Source organism: Carassius gibelio, chromosome A3 (genome assembly GCF_023724105.1).
Source record: "Carassius gibelio isolate Cgi1373 ecotype wild population from Czech Republic chromosome A3, carGib1.2-hapl.c, whole genome shotgun sequence".
Classification (NCBI taxonomy): Eukaryota; Metazoa; Chordata; class Actinopteri; order Cypriniformes; family Cyprinidae; genus Carassius; species Carassius gibelio.
Window position 1 is genome coordinate 20060016 of NC_068373.1, and position 24058 is coordinate 20084073.

General features: G+C 37.4%; 1 protein-coding gene across 3 annotated transcripts in view; it reads right to left on the reverse strand.

The window, feature by feature from the left end:
- The window catches only part of LOC127951424 (SRC kinase signaling inhibitor 1-like), a 65601-nt gene that overhangs the window by 11583 nt on the left and 29960 nt on the right, over positions 1-24058 (reverse strand). For all 3 annotated transcript variants that reach the window (XM_052549311.1, XM_052549307.1, XM_052549319.1), the window contains exons 5-17: positions 21198-21393; positions 19180-19472; positions 15609-16420; positions 14439-14531; positions 12795-12922; positions 12399-12419; positions 10669-10829; positions 5561-5736; positions 4695-4825; positions 4428-4575; positions 4000-4309; positions 2698-3111; positions 1684-1836 (exon numbers count right to left, since the gene is read on the reverse strand). In XM_052549311.1, coding sequence (XP_052405271.1) covers positions 1684-1836; positions 2698-3111; positions 4000-4309; positions 4428-4575; positions 4695-4825; positions 5561-5736; positions 10669-10829; positions 12399-12419; positions 12795-12922; positions 14439-14531; positions 15609-16420; positions 19180-19472; positions 21198-21393 — 3036 coding nt within the window. The remainder of the gene's footprint in view (positions 1-1683; positions 1837-2697; positions 3112-3999; positions 4310-4427; positions 4576-4694; positions 4826-5560; positions 5737-10668; positions 10830-12398; positions 12420-12794; positions 12923-14438; positions 14532-15608; positions 16421-19179; positions 19473-21197; positions 21394-24058) is intronic.

Here is a 24058-nt window from a genome sequence, read left to right on the forward strand (position 1 = left end):
AGGTCAGTATGGTGTCACTGCAGCAGAGCCCAGATCTCCACAGGTCTGCACAGGGTTTCCAACACAGACATGCAGTGGGGATGGAGGACAAGAGACATCTGCTCGCTTACCCTATCATCCACTCAACCAAGACAACAAAATATGTCTGCTTGTTGGTGTTAATGAGCCTTGTAGTGCGAGTGCGAGTGTGTGTGTGTGTGTCTGTGTGTGTTGCTGCCCTGAAGCAAGTCAAGAAAGCCTAAAATCAACACCAACACAGCTCATGCAGTGTCAATGAGGAGAAATGCAATGGCCCCCTGGTAAAATGATAATAGCGACAGCTAGGGAGAGAGGTTAGAATTCAATTGTGCATCGATTAAACAAATATAAAATGATCTGATGCATGTTCTGAAGCAGCTAAACTGTAGTTCAAAACCATCAAAAAGTACGATTTTTAAAATAATAACAATAATCGTCCCATAGATCACTGTTAAGACGTTTAAGACGGTAAGATTAAATTTTTTTATTCAGCAAGGATGCATTCATTGGTGCTTTGGGCTACCCAAGTTCGGTCCTTCATTCGCATGCCATATTATATGCCATATTGTGGCATATTTATATTAAAATGTTACAATAATCTACTTCAAATAAATGCTGTTCTTTTGATCTTTGATATTATGAAGCACAGAAGCACAACTTTTCAAACTTGCTAATAAATGTTTCTTAAGCAGTAAATCAGCATATTAGAATGATTTCAAAGGATCATGTGACACTGAAGACTGGAGTAATGACTGCTGAAATTACATTTTGAACTATATTAAAATAGTTTTTTAAATAACAATTTTATCAATACATAGTTATTAAATATTTAAAAAAATATATAAATTGAGCATAAGAGACTTCTTTCAATTTTTTTTTTTTTAAATCTTAAAACATATAATATATATATATATATATATATATATATATATATATATATATATATATATATAAATTATAGAGTTTACAAAGACTAAGATTATTAATATGGTGTACTGTTTTTTGGAAATATCCAGTGTGTGGTAGGTATGACATAATATCACTATAACAGCAGGTACTTTATATGAATTTCTTAGCATTTTATTTATTTATTTATTTTTTTACTTTCTTAAATTACAATTCTGCATCCTTCAAATTCAGTTTAAATTGGAATAGAATCAGCATGTAGAAGGCATTCCCAATTCAATTTGAGTGGAGCATAACCCTGCTCTGACATTGCTAATGCATCTAGAGATATAAAGTATATGTGTAAGTGAGCTGGCATACAGTATATTAGATGTTATGGTTGTTGATTCTACATAAAGTTAAATTAGACACAAACGGTATCCCACAATATTGTGCCTAACTAACAGCACTTTACATCAGTACAGCACAAGACATTATCAAACCGTTCATTTGAGCTTAATAGTTCATGAGCCAAAGAGCACAGACAGATATTCAGATCTCCTGCCTGCTAATGGGTTCTTAATGAATGAGTGAACCAGCCAACTGGTAGAAGCCACCATTGTGTGTGTGTGTGAATGTAATTGCACTTCTCTGTGGATGTACAGCACACTAGACACATCTGGTGCTTGTGACATATGGACATTAATCACCAACATTAACACTTCAGCCGTTAGGGTACAGACGGTCTGATGAGACTCTTCAGGTAATACAAGTGCTCACCTCCAGCTCAGCTGCTAACTTGTCCTCTGCGCCCTCCTCTCGCTCTCCACCAGCAATGGTTGGAGGTGTGGAGGCCGGTCGGGGGGCTTCAGATACACTCCTCCTCAGCTTAACGTGTGGCTTCTGAGACTCAGTCTCCTCTGATTCTGACTTCTGTTTAGATACACAAAGACAAAAGACAAATCTTTATATACTTATTGCATGTTTTTAAAGGGAACACACAATTGTAGAGACTGTGTTAAGTCACACTTAAAATGTCTCAATGTTGTTGCTTATGCATATGGACATTCTCTGCAACAAGAAAATATTGAATGGATCAATCACATGTATGTATGTATAATTGTTATTTATTTATTTTTTAATTTAAGGAAATTTTCTTATGAAATATTAACTATTAATATTAATACTAAATATTAAATATTGATTTATTTATGACTGAACCGATCAATTAATTAATAATATAAAATATAATAATTTATTTATGGATTAACAAACAAATGATATATAAAGATATAAAGATTAAACATTAGTTTACTTATTTATGGTGGATGAAAATAAATTAATACAATTAATTATGGCTGTTTTGACAGACATTACACCTAAATTCCAGAAAATAATATCTAAAAGGCTACTGAAGTATAGAATATATCCCATTGTATGTAATGACTGAATCTTAATTAAAAGTAAACACAAGGGAAATTAACACCTAGAGCCATTTTAATCGCTCTCAGTCTCTCTCAAATTCATCTGTGACCAACAAGCCATTTATCACCATAGGATCAATTGAGGTGATAAAGTAAATATCAACCATAACTAACATACCTACAAACACAGGCGGATTTTATGAGAAGCCTGCACTCAAATAAAAGTGATGTAGTGTGTTCCCTGACTCCTCTGACGGTCGGTGTGCTTCTCTTTCAAAAACAGCTTGCATGTAAATGTTTGAGAAAGTTTGCATGCATAAACGCACACATGCACAATCATCTGTGGGTCATTCTGATTGTCACCACTCACCTTTATACTCTTTCCAGGAATGATCATCTCTCCGCTGCGTGTAGTCAGGCCAGGGGAGGACGGGAAACTCCGGCGGGGAGGTGGAGGAGGGGGGGATTTTGAGGGCTTCTCCGTTCGATACCTTGCCACCGTCAGCTCATCCGAACCTCGTCTGGATCCGCTGTCTTTACTGGAAAGTTTATTCTGAGGTTTATTTGGCTTGTGTTCAGGTGTGGCATTGGTGTTAGATGGACTCTGGCTCTGGTTTTGGTTTTGAATCTGGTTCTGAGTAGGTCTGATCTGCTTGGCAGCAAAGTCCAAGTCAGGAATTGCCTTCATGAGCTCCGCCTGAGTCTCCTCCAACAGGCGATTAATGTCCTGAGCACTGTACTGTGTTAGACTGGCCCTCTTCTCTTCCCAATCCCGCTCTGCTGCCTGAAGAGACATACAACATCTTTAGTGCTTCAAAACAGCTAAAGAAGCTGAACTGTTAAAGCCGATTCACACCAAGTCTGTTTGTTCATCTCGAAACACATTCACAACAAGATTTCAAAAGTAGTACTATTTAGTATTATTTCAAAAGTTATACTATTATTCAAAAGTTTGAGGACAGTAAGCATTTATTGTGTTTGAAAAAAGTCTCTTATGCTTACCAAGACTGCATTTGTTAAATGAAATGAACAGTAAAAACAGTAAGATTGTGAAATATTATTACTATTTAAAATAACACATATTTTAATATATGTTAAAATGCAATTTATTCATGTGATAGGAAAGCTGGATTTTCAACATACATTACTCCAGTCTTCAGTGTCACATGCTCCTTCAGAAACCATTCTTATATCAATATGCTGATTAGCTGCTCAATAATTTTTTGTTATTATTAATGATGAAAACAGTTGTGCTGCGTAATATTTTTGTGGAAATATTTTAAGATGTTTGAGATATTTTTTCAAGATTCTTTGATGAGTAGAAAGCTAAAAAAAACTTTACCATCACCAATCTGATTCATCATTGCTGAATAAAAGCATTAATATCTTTTTTGAGCATTAGTGTGTCTTTACCAATTTCATTACTAAACAGTTCTGCAACTTTTGCACATTAAGTATTTTAAGTTGTCGATTAAACCATTGTCATAATTTTTAGCAACACAAATAATCCAATGTTAATTTCTAATTTTAAAATATACCTTCATACTATTGTCTAATTTAATGACATCTGACATGGCCTTTACATATCCAAAAAACATTGCTAAATTAAAAGGTATTGCTATTACATACATTTAGACAAACAATTAATTTCATTTGAAATCCCAATCCTCACCAGTCTCACTTCCACAGATGAGGCCTTTTCAGACCCGCCTCGACCTCCCAGCTCGCCCAGCTCCCGTCCCTTCAAAGAGCCCAGCGTCCCATGAGAATCTCTCTCACGCTGTGCACCAGAAGGGTTCGAGTGACCGTGGCCTTGACCAGAGTGAGGGCTCCAGTTAGCCAGGCTGGTCTCATTGAGGTTTAGCGGTGGGCTGGTTGGAATGTCAAAGTCTGGGTTCTTCCTGTACTCATCCCCTCCTCCGAGTTTAGGGGAGGGGCTGGAATACTCATCCTGGGTTTTCCACACTCCTTCATTCACCTGCCTGATTAATCCATAAAATGGCACTCAAAATTATGAAGAGTAAATTACATTTGAGACACAGTCAGAATGTGTGGCTAGATAAGGAATGATTACATAGTTGTTAGTAAGTGTTTGTCTACCTCCTCAGCGTGGAGAGAGAGTCTGTGATAGATTTGCAGCGTTTAAGCAGGGCGTCCAGTCTGTGTGGCTCCTCTTTCAGGAATTTCACAGCTTCCACTTCCACTCGTAACACCACACGCATTTTACTCTGGAGGCCTGGAAACTGATCTGAACGAGAGAGACAAAGACAAAAACAGACAGAGGCAGAGAAGTGAACATCTCTCTTCTGTAACTAAGGTTCAAGTGCCAGGCTGTGAAGGACAGAAGAGAGTCTGAGTCTGTCTCACTCTTCAGCTCTGTGAGAGTCTCTCCCAGTTTCCTCAGCAGCGAGCTTTTCTCCTCCAGCTCCTGCACTGTCACATGTCGGTGATTGACTGACAACTCCTTCTGGATTTCGTCCACTGACTTTTCCAGATCACTGTCAAACACAAACACCCGCTCATTAGTTTTATCACATATTGATTGTTTCAGAAAGAGCATAAACATGCAAGACAAATGAATTGATGCTGTCATAAAGCACCTCAGTGTTATTACACAGAAGGGCATTTTTTACATTCTGATGTTTCTGACATCAGAGATGAGTGTGAAAATCCCAGGCCCACCTCCCTGCGGTGTGGCGTCGGCACGAATTTGAATAAGTGTCATTGCAGCAGGGTGTATTAGCACTAAACGACTGAGACACAGTCGGAGTGTTTACAGTCGAAATCCAATTTAACCACGTCAAATAAATCCACCCCTTACAAAATGGTTTGTTACAAACAGCATCCCGTTAATAATTGAATAACATTAACTGGCTCTTAGCTATACTTAATAACCGCTATCAATTAAAAGCAACACGACTGATCTGGCAGCGGGTTAAAGAGGCGGATTTAGTTACCCTGCTGCTTTTAATTGGAACAAAATAAATCAATGAAATGCTGTCTGTTTGTTGTACAAGCTAAAGGTGAGGTGCAGGTCTGCAGGACTTTGACTGAGACTGTTTATATCTCTTTGTTATGCATTTATTCGCTTTTAGGTATGAGTTGATGAGAATCAATGCAATAAGAATAAGTGGGAAAATATTTTTTTGCACATTATGCAGCAGTGTCACTAAGCTAGCACCTCAGACTGCATTATCAGCACATTATGAGCACATATTGTATGCGAGACGCACTGCAGTTGCTGTATGATGAGTTCCTCCTCATTCAGGTACTTGAGTCTCTCCTCTTCCACTAGGAGGCGCTGTCTCTGGAGAGGGTCTTCCTGTTTCCTCAGCGCATCTGATAGACGGAGACTCAGCTCTGTCTCGGTCCTCTTCAGCAGACTGCATATGGAGTCCTGGTTCTGCAACTACACACAAACACATTCGAATTCGCATGAACATTTGGGCGGCTTTATGCAAATGTAGACGCGGGGGCGTGTAAGAATGAGCCATTTTCGGAGGGTGTGGTTGACTCAAAATTTTTAACAAAGAATATCTTTATCATTTTATATCGCTAATATCGCTTTTTCATAACTACAATAGAAACACTAGAACACTATATATGGGGGGGGGGGGGGGGGGGGTCAAATATTGTGTAGGAAAATATTTTAAGAAAAACTGCTTTGAGATGTTTTATAATGTAGGACATGTTACTGGATCAACTTTCTATGGTGTTCCTAGAACAATACTCCCCTTAAACCAGTCGCAACCCTTCTAGGTTAAGTATTAGTCTATGAATGGTTGTTAAGCATTACAGTCTTCAGATGTTTCAGGTGTATCAGTGTAGGAGCTTTAATGGGTGGCTACACTGCTTGGGAGTTTTGAGTTTTACGGAAGGTCAGCTGTCACAATCCATCACAACACATCCATCAGGCGACTCACATATGTGTGCATGTCACATCGACCTGTCTTTGACCATATGCAGCGGTCATCTTGAATGTGAAGGTATGATATTATAGAACTGACCTTGCTAGTGTGCGTGTTTGTGTACTTATAAGCGATCATATATATATACTATCCTTGATAGTGTTTATGAAGGATCACATTCATTTAAGGTCTCTTGAATGCCCTAATGGGAATGCGCATCCATGTCCTTGAGTTTATTTTCTGGTATTTTCAATCTGTGAATGTTGAAGGTTGTGTGGGAGTTGGAGTGCCAGACATCACCATAATGTTGTGATGTGTAAGCATTCTGCAGTGTTTGTTTGCCCTGAGAGAAAAAAAACCGGCGGTTTTTGTCACTTTCATAGCTCCGATAACGAGAAAAGTGTGTAAAAACTGTGTTTTTGTACACTGTACGTTTGTGTGTAAGATGCAATTTTAGTGTCATTTGGTGGTAGTTCCTCCTCGAGCTGAATTATTTATGAGTCTCATGCATTATTCAACATATCCATGTCTCCTAGGTAACAGGATGAGTGCAGGGGCTGTGTCTGGAGCTCTGGCATTCAGGCAGGTAATTGTCTAACTCAGCAATCTGTAGTTGTCATGACACCAGCGGCTTGCTTCTCGATAGCAAAGATAGCAAAAATGGACACCAATCTCACTGACCATGCATTTGATTCTTTGGCTTCCAACTCACATCCACCCCAAAATTATACAGTACTCTGCATTTCAGTATGGTAAAAGTTAGTGAACTAAAAAAAAAGACATCTTATTTATACTTATTATACATTATATATACTGTATATATTTATTTAACATTTAATTTATTTATATTTTATAATTATATGTTAATTTTTTGCAGTGTGGAATTGTCATTCTTTTGTAAATGCAGACTCTTAATTGGTGCAGTATAGTATTATACATAATACCATGTGATAAGGGAAATCAGAATCATGCAAAAAAAAAATCTATCTTTTTTAGACATATGTACAGCAGGGTCCAAAAATCTGTTATCACATTACAATTCTAGGGGTTTAAAATTCCATATGAAAAAAAATAATAACATGAACCATTGTGTAGGAAACAACAAGGAATGTTTAAGATTCTGCACACTTTCTAGGTCACTAATTGAATAAGAAAATTAATCATTAGTATAAAAGATCAAATTTCTTTGCTTCAATTGATAGAAACTCAATCTCTTTCTAGAATTTCCTTTCCTGTTTTTTAGTGTTTATTCAGAGAATACCCAGTTGAGATGCGGGTGTTCACTCATGAATCACACCAGTAGCTATCATTCCACAGTCATTTTTTATTAAACCACTACTGACTGAAAAGCTGACTTGATTTGGGGCCGGTTCCTCATTCTCTTCATCTATATATCCCTGCTGGCCCATACCATCTCATCATTGAGTATGATATTAAGAGTTATTGCTTGCCCTGCTATAGGAGTGAATCACACATAGCAGCAGTCAGAAAATGAATGACTAGTTGAACAAATGCTCACTTACACATAAATACACACACACTTAGATATACTTACACACAGTAGTGTAAGAAATACAGCATTCTCACACTTTAAAGCAGTCATACTCCAGTCTTCAGAAATCATTCTAATATGCCGATTTGCTGCTGTAGAAACATTTATTATTATTATCAATGTTGTGCTGTGTAATATTTCTGTGGAAACTGTTATTTTTTTTTCTTCTTTTTTTTCTGGATTCTTTGATGATTTAAAAGAACATTTATTTCAAACAGAAATGTATTGTAACACTGTGGAAGTTTTTACCATCATTTTTGATTTAATGCATCATTGATGAATAAAAGTATAAAAAAATATATATTTTAATCAATCTTTTTCTATATGTCCCATCAAATATTATTATGTTTATATTTTAGTTTTTTATTCATGTTTGGCTTTGAAATATTTAATGAGCTAAAATTGCTCTTTGTGAGTGCAATCCATATAAAGATAATCTTAATCTTTATCCAGAAATCACAGATGACTGGAAGATTTGTTGGTGTGAGAGCCCCGTATATAGACACTGCACTCAGAAAGAGAAAGGTCTGATACAATTTTATAGCTGAGCATAACTAGAAAAAAAATATTTTCCGCTGTAAAAATTTCCATGATTTTCAGAGGCTAGAAAAAAATCATTTCAAAATGATTCTGTAAATACAAGACTGTAAGTACAGAAAGGAAAGGGTATGACAGGATGTGTCAGACTGTTAGTGTGCCGTCTCCTCTCTGCTGGCTTTCAGCCCTCCCTAAAGCTCCCTGCACATCCTCCTTTACTCTCCTCCTTCACAGATTCACTAACACAAACATTTCCCTTTATCATACTCCTGCTCAACATGTCACCATGATTATCTGACAGCTGCCCGTACAAGGAATTTCAACAGTTTACAACACCATCCATATGTATTTTATTTAAGACATTTTGCCCTCATTCACACATCAGATTCTATATCCATCCTGCTCGTCAGAGACTGTTGTCTTGGAATAGTGGGCTCACATCTCAAAATATCTGACATTTTGACAGATACATTTCTGACTGATACAGTATATGAATGTTCTTATGTTTGCAAAGACCTTCTCTTTTTCCCATAGAGGTAACTTATGAAATATCACTCTTCTCCCTTTTTTTCAGTCTTTTTCTCAGTTTTTCTGCCTAACTCAATACACACTGGTACAGAACACCAGCATTTCAATATAAACTTTCTGTAATGTAAAAAGTAAGCGATTTTGAATTGGATATTTTCTGTGTCGTCTCAGACTTTTAGACCCCAGTCTATCTTTTGTAAATATTTATTACAATCAAAAGTAACACAATAAAAAATGTTTGAACAGGTTTGATTTTATCTTCCAAGTCCTCTGGTTCGAATGCTGAAAAGCGCAATGCACGTCAACTTTCCGTATTGGACTTTAAACATGACCGAAATCAATGCATTTCCTCCTCCACACCACACACGAACAGCACCAGGACATGGAGCAACAAATCTGCCGTAAATACCAGATGAGGCCATTCAGCACATCCTCTTGGTTTTTTCATTGCTGTGTATAAATAAATGAGACTGTGAGATCTTGTGAAGACTATAAATCGGCACTGCTGCTCCTGCCGTCTGTGCCTTTTGTACCACCTTCTGTATCACCTCCTTAAATCGTCCTCCCTGTCAGCAGACACACATCTAGAAGGCTTGCAGTGTGAGGTGCAGGTTAGTGCAACACTTTCTACTGCAGCACTGTTCAATTCTTGATTCTGATTGGTTGACATTCATTCCAATTTGATTTTAAAGTATTTCCAGGTCTGCAGACTGAATTACAGTTAACTTATAAGGGCGGTTTACGTTTAACCAATATTTAAACATAAGCACATGTACAATTGATTTCCATGGTATAAGTGGAATAATTGACACTGAACTGCTTAAGAGTTGAAATGTTAGTACACACCTAAGGTGGAACAGGCAACTGGCATCGCATCATTCTGCATTTGACCTCAAGTATGCATTACATGTTCAATATTCAGTCGTTCGTTGTCAATTATTCCTTAATTTGAGACCTTGAGGTCTTGTGATAATAACTATGCCTGACCTTCCAACTGTGTGTGTTTCTACAAATGAAACTAACAGTTAAAAAGATACAGCAATCATAATTTTCAGCTATCAAATTAAAGCAGTATTTTATGTAATGTAAGATCATTTGAAATGACACTGTGAGTGTTGTTGACAATAGAAAACATACACCTTTCTAAGTACGAGTGAAATTACAAAGTTCTGAGCGTCAAGAAACATTTGAGTTCTCAATATTGAACTGAACCGAGCTGAGTAATGACACTGTTACCTTCAGTAGAGCTGGTTACAGCTGAACTGAATTTGTTTCACAACCATTTACACTGTTACCGAACTAAATTGAATCAACATGCAACTAAATTGAGCAGAATAACGACACTATTTTCTTTTGCAGAGCTGCTTACAGCTGAAATTGAATGTGTTTAATAATTAATGAACTCTGCAACATTAACACTGTTATTTTCCTGTTACTATATTTCTCTGTAGCTGGTTTTTCACCACAATCTGTTTTACACAAAGCAATATATAAATAAATGTGATTTAAACTTGACTCACTGAAAGCTAAATGCCACATTAAGCCATAAAATGACAGTCAGTCAGAAAACCTTTGAAGTTTGATGTAAAGTTTAATATCTAGCTTTGAGGAGGACTCCCGACGAGATGTGTCGAAAATAGAAACAAAGCAACTGACAAACTGTCTTGACATGCTACGTTTCTGATGGTCACCCACGGTGAGGACAAAAACTCAGATTAACATGGAAGAGATGTGATTCATCACATGCCGCTTTATCACATCATGTCTGCTCAGTTACCTGCTGTGTGTCGAGATGCATGAGATTGTAACGTCTTACCTGCATTTTACGGAGCTGGGCGAGCTGTTTGCGCAGATCGGTGGCGTTCTGCTGAAGGTCGTGCAGGTGAAGCTGCATCTGTAGCCTGGAGACGGTGGAGGCCTGAGAGCCTCCAGATGAAGGCGGAGGCATCAGTGCCAGCGGTGCAGATGGAGTCAGCGCTAATAACCACAACACAGGACAAATAGTCAACACTTTGAGCTCGAGAGACACACTCAGTCCAATCTGAATTATTTCACTCTTACCCATTTACACCTTTTACACCAGCATTGTTTAGTCCTGCTCCTGGAGATCGACCTTACAACAGAGTTTATGCTGCTTTCATGTTACAATGACCGTGTTTAAAAGTTTAACACACAGAATGCAAACATAAAGTCATATTTAGTATTCAGAAACTCAGGATAATGCTGCATTCAAGTCCACCTGGGAAGCTCTATGTGTTGCTTAATATTTTTCTGGAAACCACTGGTAAATAATATGACATTCATGTTCACAAAACTATGATATTTCCAACCTGAAGGTTGCATAAGGCCAGACTTTTCAAGTTGAGGTTAGGCTATTGTGGCAGATTAAACAAGAATAACCAAAAATATTGCAAGAAAACACTAGCCATTTAGTTGGTTTACGAAGAGATCCATGTAAGCATGGACTGATAAAACACACCAATAAATACACAATTACACACTTAATGTGCATTTTTGCTCTTTATTCTCTTTCATTAGCTCTAAAAACTTGCTGTTTTAGTAGGTAAGTTGAATTAAACAGAAAGAAATATGAAATTGCCCAGTGAATCTATTTCATTCTGAGCCAAATCATCTTTTTATAATGTCAGAATTATGATTTCTGAACTTGTTAGGAGAAACTTCCCAGGAGGATTTGAACACAGTATTATCTCTAGCCATGTTCTAACACATCTGGCTGTAATTTCAATCAAGTGAACCCCATTACCTTGACTATCTGGATTGATGATCCAGATGATTAGGATTGAGGCTAAACTCTGCAGGAAGGAAGATCTCCAGAAACCAGATCAAGCACTTTTGCTCTACACCCATCTTTCACTGTGTTCAGACAGAGATCCACTAAACCATCACACACACAAAGAGTGTTGTCACCTCCAGATCCCATTCAGGAGCATGCTGTTAGTGAGGAATACAGAGATACCAGCACTCTCCAGTCAGTTGTTTTTAACAAAAGGGTGCATTTTCCCCAAAATTCAGGAAATGCGAAAAACAAACCATCCTCCCCACACTTCGTTTTCAGCGTATGAATGTGTCTTGTTTAGGAGTGAAAACAGACTGAGGGAGAGAAATATCTAGTGCAGGCAGGCCATAGAGGAGAGATACCGTGGAAAAATACAGTAGGAACAGGCATTAAAGGGACAGTTCACCCCCAAAAATGAAAATTCTGTCTTCATTTAGTCACCTTGAGGTTGTTGAACACAGCAGAAGATATTTTGAAGAATGTGGATAATCAAACCGTTCACATTGAATTCTTATTCCTATTGAATACTACGGAAATCAAATGTTTGATTACCAACATCCTTCAAAATAGCTTACTTTGTGTTCAGCAGAAGAAAGAGTAAATGATGATGACAGATTTTTTTGGGGTGAACTATCCCCTTAAATAAACAGAAGGATGACATTTTCGTATATATAAAAACAAACACACCCACTACACCAGGAAAGACACATCAATCCACAGTAAATATGAGAGAGCAGAGACAAGGCTACCTTTCTTCTTCAGCCGGCCAGCTGTAACATACATTAGAAGCTTTCAGCTCGCAGGTAACTAAATAACCGTAATGAAGTAAAGAATCAGTGCTGAATTGGACTTGTCATGGATCAGATTCAAAAGGGGAGACTATGACACATGCAAAACTCTCTCTATGACTCTTTACTGAGTTGTAAGTCAAATCTCTTAACCGCGGAGAACCTTCAAAGACATATCTAGCCAATTAAAACTCTGGCTGCAGCCTTTGAAGGCTTGACCACTGATGAAGATGCTCTCTGAGGACCTTTATGGATTTGAGAAGGAACTAAGAAGATGATATTAGATATATCAGACATTAGTTTTACAGCCTGCCTCACAACTGCTATGGACAACCATTAAGAAGTAGCTGGACTTACTTCCTGTGGCGGAGCCGTCGCTGGTGGATTCGGTCTTCTCGCTGGAAGAGAAAGGGAAGGGCCGTGAAAAGTCCGCACCATGGTCCGGAGGGCAGCCCGCCATCATGCAGAGACGCAGCAGGCCGCATCTGAGGATCATACAGCCATGATACTACCACGGTACTGTAGCACCTATTACTACACTGACACTACACTACACTAATACACACCGCAAGACTACACTAGCCTTCTCTGCGGCTAATAAAGGGCTATGCCATCTATCTTGAAAGCTGCTGTTATCTGTGCTATTGTTATTGTGACCTTCTCTATTTCCACACATTATAATTCCTTAACACAGCTTAATTTAATCTGTCAAACTATCATGTTAAACAATTCACACTACTGTTCAAAATGTTTGAGTCAATAAGATTTCGTTTTTTAAAAGGAATTAATACTTCCGTAATTCCGTAAGAATATGTTAAATTGTTTCAAAGTGACAGTAAAGACATCTTTAATCAAATTCACTTCTTTCTATTCATCAAATAATCCTGAATAAATTATCAGCACAACTAATTTCAACATTAATTGTAATAAGAATTGTTTCTTGAGCAGCAAATCGGCATATTAGAATGATTTGTCTGATGATTGGACTTGGTAAGTAATTAATAATTGTAATTAAAATAATCACAATATATAAAAAAATAATCATAATATTACTGTTTTAACTATTTTTTGGGGGGGGGGTCAAATAAATGCTCTCTTAATAAGCATAAGCCACTTATTTCTAACAATTTTACCAAGCTCAATATTTTGAACGGTAGTGTACTAGAATTGATACAAAACCCAATATGCTACTATTCTTCATATTGAGCAAAAACAATTTAAACACTATTCTTAACCACAGGTCATTGGCTTTAATAATGTCTAAAGGTCAGCAAAGAACTCCAAGTTAAAAATATCTTTAAGGCCTATATTCACACCAGTTTCAATCATAAGCACAAATTTCAGTGCAATACGATTTTAAACAAAATCCTTCTGAACACCAAAGTGCACAGATTTGCACTCTGATTATCTTAAAAAACAAAAACAACAACAACAGGATTTGCATCAGGCATTTCTATCCTAACTTTGCCTAATCTGAATTAAACACCATACTTACTCTTTATACAATAATCCTATAATCTCTACTCAATGCTCTTTACTCGACACTCTCTTTTTGAGGTTAGGATCTACATATTTTTCATTTACTTTCATAAAATAGTTGATGTGTATGTCTTGTCACATCGGAAATGAATGATAATAAATGACCAGCGACATCAAAGCATCAGGTACAAAGACCCATGGCCATCGCAAGACAAAGAAGACCAAAAACACACACAATTTCAATACAAACACTATACAGTCAGCAACTTAAGACATTTTTGCAAGCTTATGAAACTATATGCCAAAATAGATAAGATATTACCGCATGATTGCAAAATGGTGAGCATGTGTGAAATGGTTGAATGCATTGTGGTATCTGGTAATTTAGTGTTAAGGACATTTTACATGCTACAGATGTTTTCCATACACACGAGAGATGGCATAGACTGTGTTAGCATCTGGCTTGGACTGGTTCCATGAAAATGGATCATAGATGTCTCTTTGGACGTTGTCATGTCTTACGTGCTGTCGCTGTCCGGTGCTCGGGTTAGGACACTCTGAACCAGTCCAGTCAGACTGGCTATCTGCTTCTCCATTGCCTCCATACGATCCCTGCTAACGAGACAGACAGAAAATATCTATGTGTAAACTTTTTAACATTTCTTTTACATGAGTTTTCACTTAAACTTTCTCCTAAGTACTACGTCCTGTAGTCTAGGTACAGTAGTAGATGCTCCATTATTGGCTGGTATTTGTTCGATTTCCCCAACTGTGGATTGTCTAAGGCAGGGGTGTCCAATCCTGCTCCTGGAGAGCCAACGTCCTGAAGAGATTAGCTCCAACTCGTCCCACCTAGAAGATTCTAGTACTCTTTTAGACCTTGATTACTTCAGTTAAACTGGGATTGGAGCTAAACTCTGCAGGACAGTGGCCCTCCAAGAGCCGGATTTGACACCTCTGGTCTAGGTGCATCACTCAAGGCCTCTCAATAATAAAGTGCCAGTGCCCTGATGCAGATTTCTTCTTCTAATGAGTAGCAGTAGATTAACACAGAGTAAAAACTGTTTAGTTGTTCAGTCAGTCCAGCATCTTTAGAAAATTTGTCACACCATCCCAGAACTTCCCAAAAAAATCAATAATGCCAAAAATAAAATAAGATAAACAAATAAGATAAAGCAAACAAGATATTAAAAAGCTTGTTTCTTGTACAAAGTTCTTATAAATGTACTCTGTATATTCATGTTGGTTTCAAATGATCAAAAAATAAATAAAATCAAGTTTCAGTTTAATTAACAAATAAGTTATTTAAATATACATATCTTCTCTACAGGTGCATTTCAATAATTAGAATGTCGTGGAATGTCCAATGATATCAGTTCCTCTTTTTTTTTTTTTTAAAAGAAAACAGCTGTATTAAATTTAAATAATATTTTACAATATTACAAATTTGACTATATTGATCAAATAAATGCAGCCTTTGAAAGCATAAGAAAATATTTTTCTTACCAGTGCCAAACTATTCAACAGTATTGTGGTTAATAAATATTCCTTTCTGGCATTTGCATAATAATAAATGCTGTTTATTCATTTATGTTCAGAGAGTTTTGTAGGCTGACGTACAGTTCTTGTCAAAGAAAATGGGTGTTTGTCAATAAAAAAGTGCATTCATAATGTACTTTTTCTAGAGCTCACCGTGTGTCCGTCTCGGGCCCAGACAATGACGACCCAAATCCGGATCCCTTACTCCCATCACCTAGGGGTTCAGAACTGGAGCTGGGTCTGGACTTGGGACTCTCCACAAACACAGAAGAGGAAGCGGAGTCTTTGCGGAAGGTGGTTCTCACAGGCGACCCTCGGCTGGGAGACCCTGTGAACGATTCCCTGTCCCGCAGCTGCACGTCGGGAATCTTCTGCGGGGAGGAGGGCGGCAGGCGAAAGCCCATGCCAAGCGTGGAGCTGCTGTAGGTATCGGAGTATAGAGAACCTCCAGGCTTATACAGACTGTCCTCCAGGTCGCTTTGCAGTGCTGCAGCTGAGTATGTACTGAGAGACCGCATCGAACCTCTGCGGTACAGACCTCCTGACACTGGGAAGCCAAAGGGGTCGGCGATGGTGGCCAGGGACTGAGTAGAAGCGATACTAAGCCGACCCTCGTGCATCAAGCTGTACGGATCAGCATAAAGACCTTCATTCTTCAGGAGGACCATGCTTTTACCAGACATCTCCTCGTCAGGTTTGACATCACGCCGCTCCAGGATGGCTGAGGAGGAGGGGTTTAGGCCTTGAGTCTGTCCATGAGAGGGTGAAGGGTGGTGGGAGTGGGACTGATGCTGGAGCCCTTGTGAGTGAGGGTGACCCGGACCAGCAAAAGAAGGGGGCCGACCTCCACTGTAGGAGAGACGGGATCGAGAAGGAGAACCGGAGGAGGGCGAGGCAGAGGAGGAAGGGAGAGTGTTGAGGCGACGGGTAGGTGAGGAGTCCCGGGATGAATAAACCATCTCTCTCTAAAAAAGAAAAGGAGAAAAAAATGTTTAAAATCCTACAGAAATCTACTGTATGGTAAAAAATTGCTTCTTTCAAAAACTGAAAAGCCACCAGTTCGAATATACATATTCTTATGTATATTTGTGTTAAATGTTTATTTAAATGTTTCTTTGCTTTGCCAATGTAAAGATGCTTTTTTTTTACCATGCCAATAAAGCTACTTAAATCTTGAAAAGAAATCTTATAAATACAACACTTTTGAGTAATTTATATAAATAATCTGTGTCCAAGTCCAATAATAAAAAAAAAAGATGTAATACATGAAATAATATAAATGATTAAGGGAGTATTGTACCATTTGCACAATACACAGATCAAAAGTGTGAATAAATTTTAAACTTATATCTTTCACAAATATATTTTAAATATATGACGATATGATAATATTATAAATCAATTTGATTTCCCTCACAGTACTTATTTACCTCAAAATAATAGCGAACTGTCATTTTAAATGACATAATGAAGTTTTCAGAGGAGCCAAGTTCATAAATGGGCTACTCTCATTTAATTTTTTTTGACAAAATTTGTCAAGCATTACATATCCTCTTCAACAAATCTACATTTTTCTAAAAGGGTTTGTTTTTATTCATAAAAGAAGAAGAATGTAACATTAATTTTTTATTCATTTACGTTCCGATGGTATAATATAATTTTATTTGTCTGATAGAATGTTTAAAATCCTACATAAATGTACTGTAAACTGGCTCCTTTCAAAAACTGAAAAGCCACCACTTCAATAGATTAATTTGGTTACATTCATGGTTAGTAGTGTTAAGGAGAAGTGGATATTTGTCAGAAATCATTCATAAGGCAAAATGTGTTGATGACAAATCAAATATCTCAAAGCTCCGAGGTTTAGCACGAAACCAAGAGTGGAGATCTAGACTCATTGTCCCCATTCTCTCCTTCTCTCTCATTCTTTCTTTTCACTGGTCTGTAATTCAACTCTGGGGAGCTCCATTCACTCTATTCACTCCTTTCACACGGCCTAGCTAAAGCTACTCGCATAACATTGGATTACATGACACTGTATTCAGATTTCAACAGCACTTCTGAGTGAGCACATATACTTTACTAAGCTACAATGAGCAGAAGGAAGAGCTTTTAAACTCTCCATTCACAAAGCACCAGGAAACCCATACTCATCTAACAGATCCCTTTTTCTGCCCTGTTGCGTCTCAGTATCTCTCATTCTCTTCATTCTCACCTCTCCTTGCTACATCCTGCATATCATTTTATACATTTTCTATCTGCTTGTCCCTTAACTTGCATTTATTCCACAGTTTTGTTTTGTTTTATCTTAAGGCACTCATCCATTTTTTCGATATATTTTCTGTTTCTTTTCCCCTCTCCGTCTGTTTTTGTTCCATAGTCTGAGAGAAGTGGAACTTACTGAAGCATTATAGGGATATAGCTTGTTAGCCTGCGGATAGGGACACACTGAAGTGAATGCAAGTACACACTCCAGGGTGCAGTTGACGTGTTCTGTCCAGAGTTCTGCTGATGACAGTGAAATGGGCTTTATATATTCTCTCTCTCTCTCTCTCACACACACACAGAGCGAAGGGCTGTAAAGTTTCAACTCAAGTGGTAATCTGAATAAATTCAAAGTGGTCAAAAGGTGCAATAAGCTTTTCACAGCAGGCTGCCACTTTGGAACCACTTGTTTTATTTAAAAGTAGTAATAAACAAAGAAAAAACAAACAAAAAAAGTAAAATTTTAGAGTCTATAATTTTTTATACAGTATTCATTATTTTTAAATGAAAAAAAAAAAATTAAGAAGAAATTTAATTGTAGAAACATTTTGTCTAATATTTTCTTTCACACAGAATGGGGTCTTTATAAATAAATAAATGAAGAAGAAATATCACCACCTATACATTTTACCAAACAGTTCTGCATAGAAAGTCATCATATTTTAACCTAGTTCTTAGCATCATAAAGTTTGAAATCCCCTGAATTAAGTGACTCTTTTAGTGTGTAAATAATTACTGGTCCTGAACGTAGGCCAGACTGCATCTCATTATCATACAAGCAACCAGTCAGAAATTCATTACACGAAAACCCATTCTACTTTCCTAAACCTGACAGCATTCTAAAAAACAAACACACACACGCTCAGACATCAGTGTACACACATACTGTACACCCCACACAAACAGACAATAAACAGAAACATTTGCATACATTAACAGACTCATGAATAATTTAGCTGAGAGACTTGTGTCTAATAGCAGTGGGTATGAAATGGCAAAGCCGTCTAACACCAGAGAAGTAAAAACGAACATTTGATCAACAGAGTGACGCAACGTGATCGAATTTCAAAGTCATCCCACATCAAACTCCCCGTGGTAGCACAGCAAGCTCACAAAGTAAAACAAACTCCCAAGTGATATCCCAAAAACTATGCATAGTTCAAAAACCTCGTTCAAGAACATCCAAATCTAAAAGACGTCGCTCAATGGATCAAACAACGGGTTCTTCCCTTTAAAACATTTAACACACACAAAGAACCGTGACGTCGATTTGAAGGTTAGGTCTGCCTTTCATCTTACCACATACTGGGATCTACATCCTTCACCTCGTGATTTCTTGTTTTGACTTGGAAAAGAAAACATTCTTTAAATATGGAGCACGCTTGATGCCTTCTTTTACCCTTAAGCCCATGTTGAGACAATGTAAGATGAATCATTGAATGCAGTTGGAATATCTCACCCTGAGGTCTCCGTTGGCCAGATGTGCCGCAGGATAGGAGGCATAGATGGGCTCTTTGCGATAGATTTTAATAATACTGCGGTCCTGTATGTCCCTCACGTCCTCCAGCTCGTAGAAAACGTTCCTTGCTTCATCTTTGATCAAGATGGCTGTGTTCGGGGACTTCAGCATTCCCGCTGTCAGCTTCTGAGGGAACATGTGCACAATGAGTGCGTGCAAGGTCTCCAAACTGTTGAGCTCGTGAGTGATATGAACACGTCTGGTCTCATCTCCAAACTGAAGGAAGAGGACACCTGAGGAGAGAGAAGGACATGCAGAAGTAAAGAAGAAAGTCAGCAAAGACCACCACGTTGAAGACTGAAGTGGTGAATCATACACTCCTAAATGTAAGATTGTGTATTTGAATGGCATTTAAAATTTCCATCCACTTGGTTTACGCTGTTTTATTATGAACTAGCAAACTTAATTTGATGTATTCACATCAGTCATACATAAATGACACACACACACACACACACACACACACACACACACAAACAAACAGCTTCATATATTCCTCATCAATAAATTCAGTTAGTTTCAGGACCATACATTTTGGGTAGTATATGTTCATATGTTTTAACTGAATTCATTCAGATTTAAATGAATGCTGATTCCAAGCAATCTGAATGAATGCATTTTGAAGGAAAAATTATGAAAATTGCTGATGACGCTATTTCCCTGTTTTATTTATGTTTATAAAGTGTGACATCACATTAGGTTTATTAGTCTGTTTATGTATAAAATGGATGTAAATTGTATAAGTAATTATATTATAGAAATCATAAATTTCATAAATTTAGACCTATATATCTTGTGAGTGTTGTCAAACGCTGTGAGAGAGAGTGAGAGACAGATTTTAGGAGGGATGTCAGCAACAGAAATCTCTCGTTCAGGAGTGCTGAACTCCTCCTGTAGACTTTTTGTCATCAGTTTTTGTCAGTTTATCTCGGTGCACTTCACCTAACGGGGCAGCAGGCGACCCTAAACATCCTGCTGATGGGACAATAATCTCTCTGTGGGGAACAGCTCCAACCGAATCACTTTCAGCAAATATTGTGCACTTGCTGCTAACATGGACTCAGCTATAAAAGTTCAACGACACTGTATCACCACTTAGAGATACTTCGCACCATGAAAACAAAAGCTAAAAAACAAACAGCTGAAGGTAAGTTCATCTGAATGCATTGTACTGCTGTAATAAAGCACTGCTACTAACTACCAACAAGTAGAAAACATTTCATAGCATCTAATTGCAGGAAAGTGAAATGTCATCTTCTGCCGAAAGCAAACCAGATTCCATTGATTCATTTATACTCACAAATCAGACTTTCCATGAATGCATATGAAAAACAGGAGAATGTGTTTTATTATTGTGTCATCTCACTCAACTGTAAAGCTGCACGCACAATACAAAGTGACATGAAAAATAGTGATTACTATTAAAACAGTCAAATTAAAATATAGCACAGATATTTCCTGAGGTTAATTTGATTATGTTTCATCATGGCAGCTACAACTATTCTTGCCTTTTGAGTTATTTAGAAGGAAATGTTTATCATAATGAATATTTAATTGTCTATCAAACATCCAAGTAATTTTTGGCATAACCTTTGGGCTGATGCTTACATTTTAACAAATCATTTTTGAATTGATTTTGAATTGCGACCTGAAATGGTTTGAAATAGTGCTGTTACATTTAAATTGGTTATGCAGTAACAGTTCAGAAGAGTTTCATAAACAATCTTTTAATTTGAAAGTTACAGAAAGTGTAGTTGTTTCACTTTCTGTTATTTATGGGTTTTGTAGGCCATTGTGTGTGTGTTTGTGTGTGTGTGTCCACACTTTGGATGGGTTAAATGCAGAGCACGAATTCTGAGTATGGGTCGCCATACTTGGCTGTATGTCACGTCACTTTCACATTAGTCTTTTGAGAGTCATTTACTGCTACTCAGATGAGGCCTGTGTGTATATGTTACCTGGAGAACGTAGTTTATTCTGGCTTGCAGAGCGGGAGAGTGGGAGGCTCTGACGGAAACGGTTCATGCGGTTGAAGCCCAGCGGCATGTCAGCCTCAGACATGGTCTCCAGAGACTCAGCTGATGCGAAGGACAGTTTAGACGCCTGGTCTGCCAAACCTGACTGAGTGGACTGGGAGTGACGTGGACTACGGCTCTAAATGACAGAGAGAGAGAGAGAGAGAGAGAGAGATTTCCAGCATTTTAAATGGCATGACGTAAAAGACAGACATTACTTACTCACAAGGAGAAACCAAGAGCAAATTCCTCCAACCAGAGTAAACTGCAATTAAACCTTGCAAGTTTATACCTAACATCACTGCTCCAGCTCAGAGTGAGAACGTAAGGGAGATAAAAAAGTACCTAAATCTCTGTTTGTGTAATGAAGGGAAAAACAGCAACATACTGATAGAAAAATCAGTCACAAGACAAACAAGTCTTTATGCTGTGTCTCTACAAACAGATTGAAACGCTAACAGTTATGCAGAACAAACCGGTCTGCTTCACTATGACATATACAGTAAAGGTGAAACGCACATCTGTGGATTTTTTTGTCAGATGTTTCTCTGTCATTGCGGTGGTTGTTTTGTAGTATTTTGATGATGAGGATTCACACAACCACATCCTGGTGTGTTTCACAAGCTGTAATGAGCTCCCAGGGTGCAATGGGGAAAGACTGGCGAGCTGGTTTGCATCAGGAAACATCAACTCAATTCTCCTCTGTACTGCCCAAAAATCTAAATCTGTATTTTTGCCTCTTTTTTAATGCTGAACATATTTAAAACTAGACAAATTTACTTGAAAAGCACATTTGTGAAATCAATATTATTATATAAATTATTTTCAGAGAATATAAAATACTGTGCAAAAGTTTTGGGTGCTAAAGATATTTTAATGTTTTTGAAAGAAATCATTAATGCTCAACAAGGCTGCATTCAAAAATAAAATATAATGGTAATACTGTGAATTATTATTATTATTATTATTATTATTATTATTATTATTATTATTATTATTATTATTATTATTATTATTATTTAAAATAACTGTTTTTATTGAAATATATGCCAAAGCTGAATTCAGCTGTCATTAGTCCAGTCTCCAGGCAGTCACATGATCCTACATAATGTAAATAAACATTTTTGGTTTGGTTTGTAAAAGTATGTAATGTCCGTCTTTGTTGAAAATAAAAGTTTCACATTCTTTTTGTTTGTTTGTTTTTAGCAGACGACCCCTGATATTTCAAAGGTAGTGTATATCTTGCATTTCAGTTATAAACTGTGTAAACATCCGGCCAATTACTATTTCTTGTTTTAACCATAAATGTTATAACATTCAGAGAAGTTTATACTTAAAAAAATAAATCAATAAAACGAATATTAACAACATTTAGACAAAATGTATTACCAATTAAGAAAATGATTTAATTAGAGAAAAATGAATAAAACAAATCAGCTACTATATATTTATAAAAATAAAACTTATAAAAGCAGTCAATGTTATTTATACACAAAGTAAAAGCTCAGACACACAGAAGCAGTGTAGTGTCTGTCCCCTTGCAGACAGTGTCAGAGCACAAAGAGTTGAGCTGATAGATGACCCCCCAGTCTAACTATAATGGGGTCATTTATCCACAACAGAAAGTGGTCCGGGTGCTACACACATACAGTGCATCTACAATATAAGAGCTTGTTTATCCACAAAGAGACACACTGCCAAAATCGCCATAGCTTTCATGTATGCTATGCTAAGCTAAATGCTATACAAACTGAGCAAAAAAGAAATGTCCCTTTTCAGGAAACTGTATTTGAAGGATAATTTAGTAAAATCCAAATAAGTGTTACAGATCTTTATTGTAAAGGGTTGAAAAAATATTTTCAGACTTGTTCAATGAGCTATACACATTCTTTTGCGCATGCAATCAAGCAAATAAGGCAATTACATTCACACTTACAAAAATGCCAGTAATGCACAATTAAGACTAAGACAGTGCTACCGGAAGGGTGAGTGTGAAGTACAACATGTTCCTGGAACAACATCCTTGTTGATCCTGGAACAACATTCCAATCAACCAATGAGAATAGAGATGACACTTTTCAGGAAATATCTGTTTTAGGCTTACAATCTGGGTTAGGACCTTCTACACTCTCGTTAATCAACAATTCCACAGATTTTAGGAACTAATTATGGGTGGGGTTAGGTTTAGGGGTAGGGATTAGGTTAAGTCTACATTTTTGGACAATCACGGCAACCCTACAGGGAGACAGAAAGAACAGCTGAATGTCCTTGCAGAGCCAAATCACATACGACCATGTGTCCCCCCACATGTGTGCAAGAACTTGCAAATACCTTGGTAATGGTAATGGTTATTTCTGACTACAGGCCAACAAAAGGCAAACTCTCAGTTGTTTCGGTGTGGTTTCAGACATGATCTAAACTAACAGAGAAAATGCATCACACTGTTGATCTATGCTTCAAACTAATTTGGAGTGAAAAAACTCTTAAGACCATCCATCTAATCAAGATCTCCTCTCTCAAAAACTAATGCGCTTTCAAATAGCTTTTTGTCAAATGCAATAAACACACCAGCTCTCAGTTTCCTTTTCTAATTTGTATTTGCATCAATAGACATGTCAGTGTGTGTGTCATAGTACCTTCCTAAAGTGTCTTCCTAAAGTATTTTCTGAATTAAACAAAATCCGGGATCCCTATATGGTTCTTTGCAATAAATCTCCACCTTCATCACACACACACGCACTTCAGTTCTGTTCCAGCAGCAGGAAGGAGGACAACCACATGCCAAAATACATCTGACAAGAAAA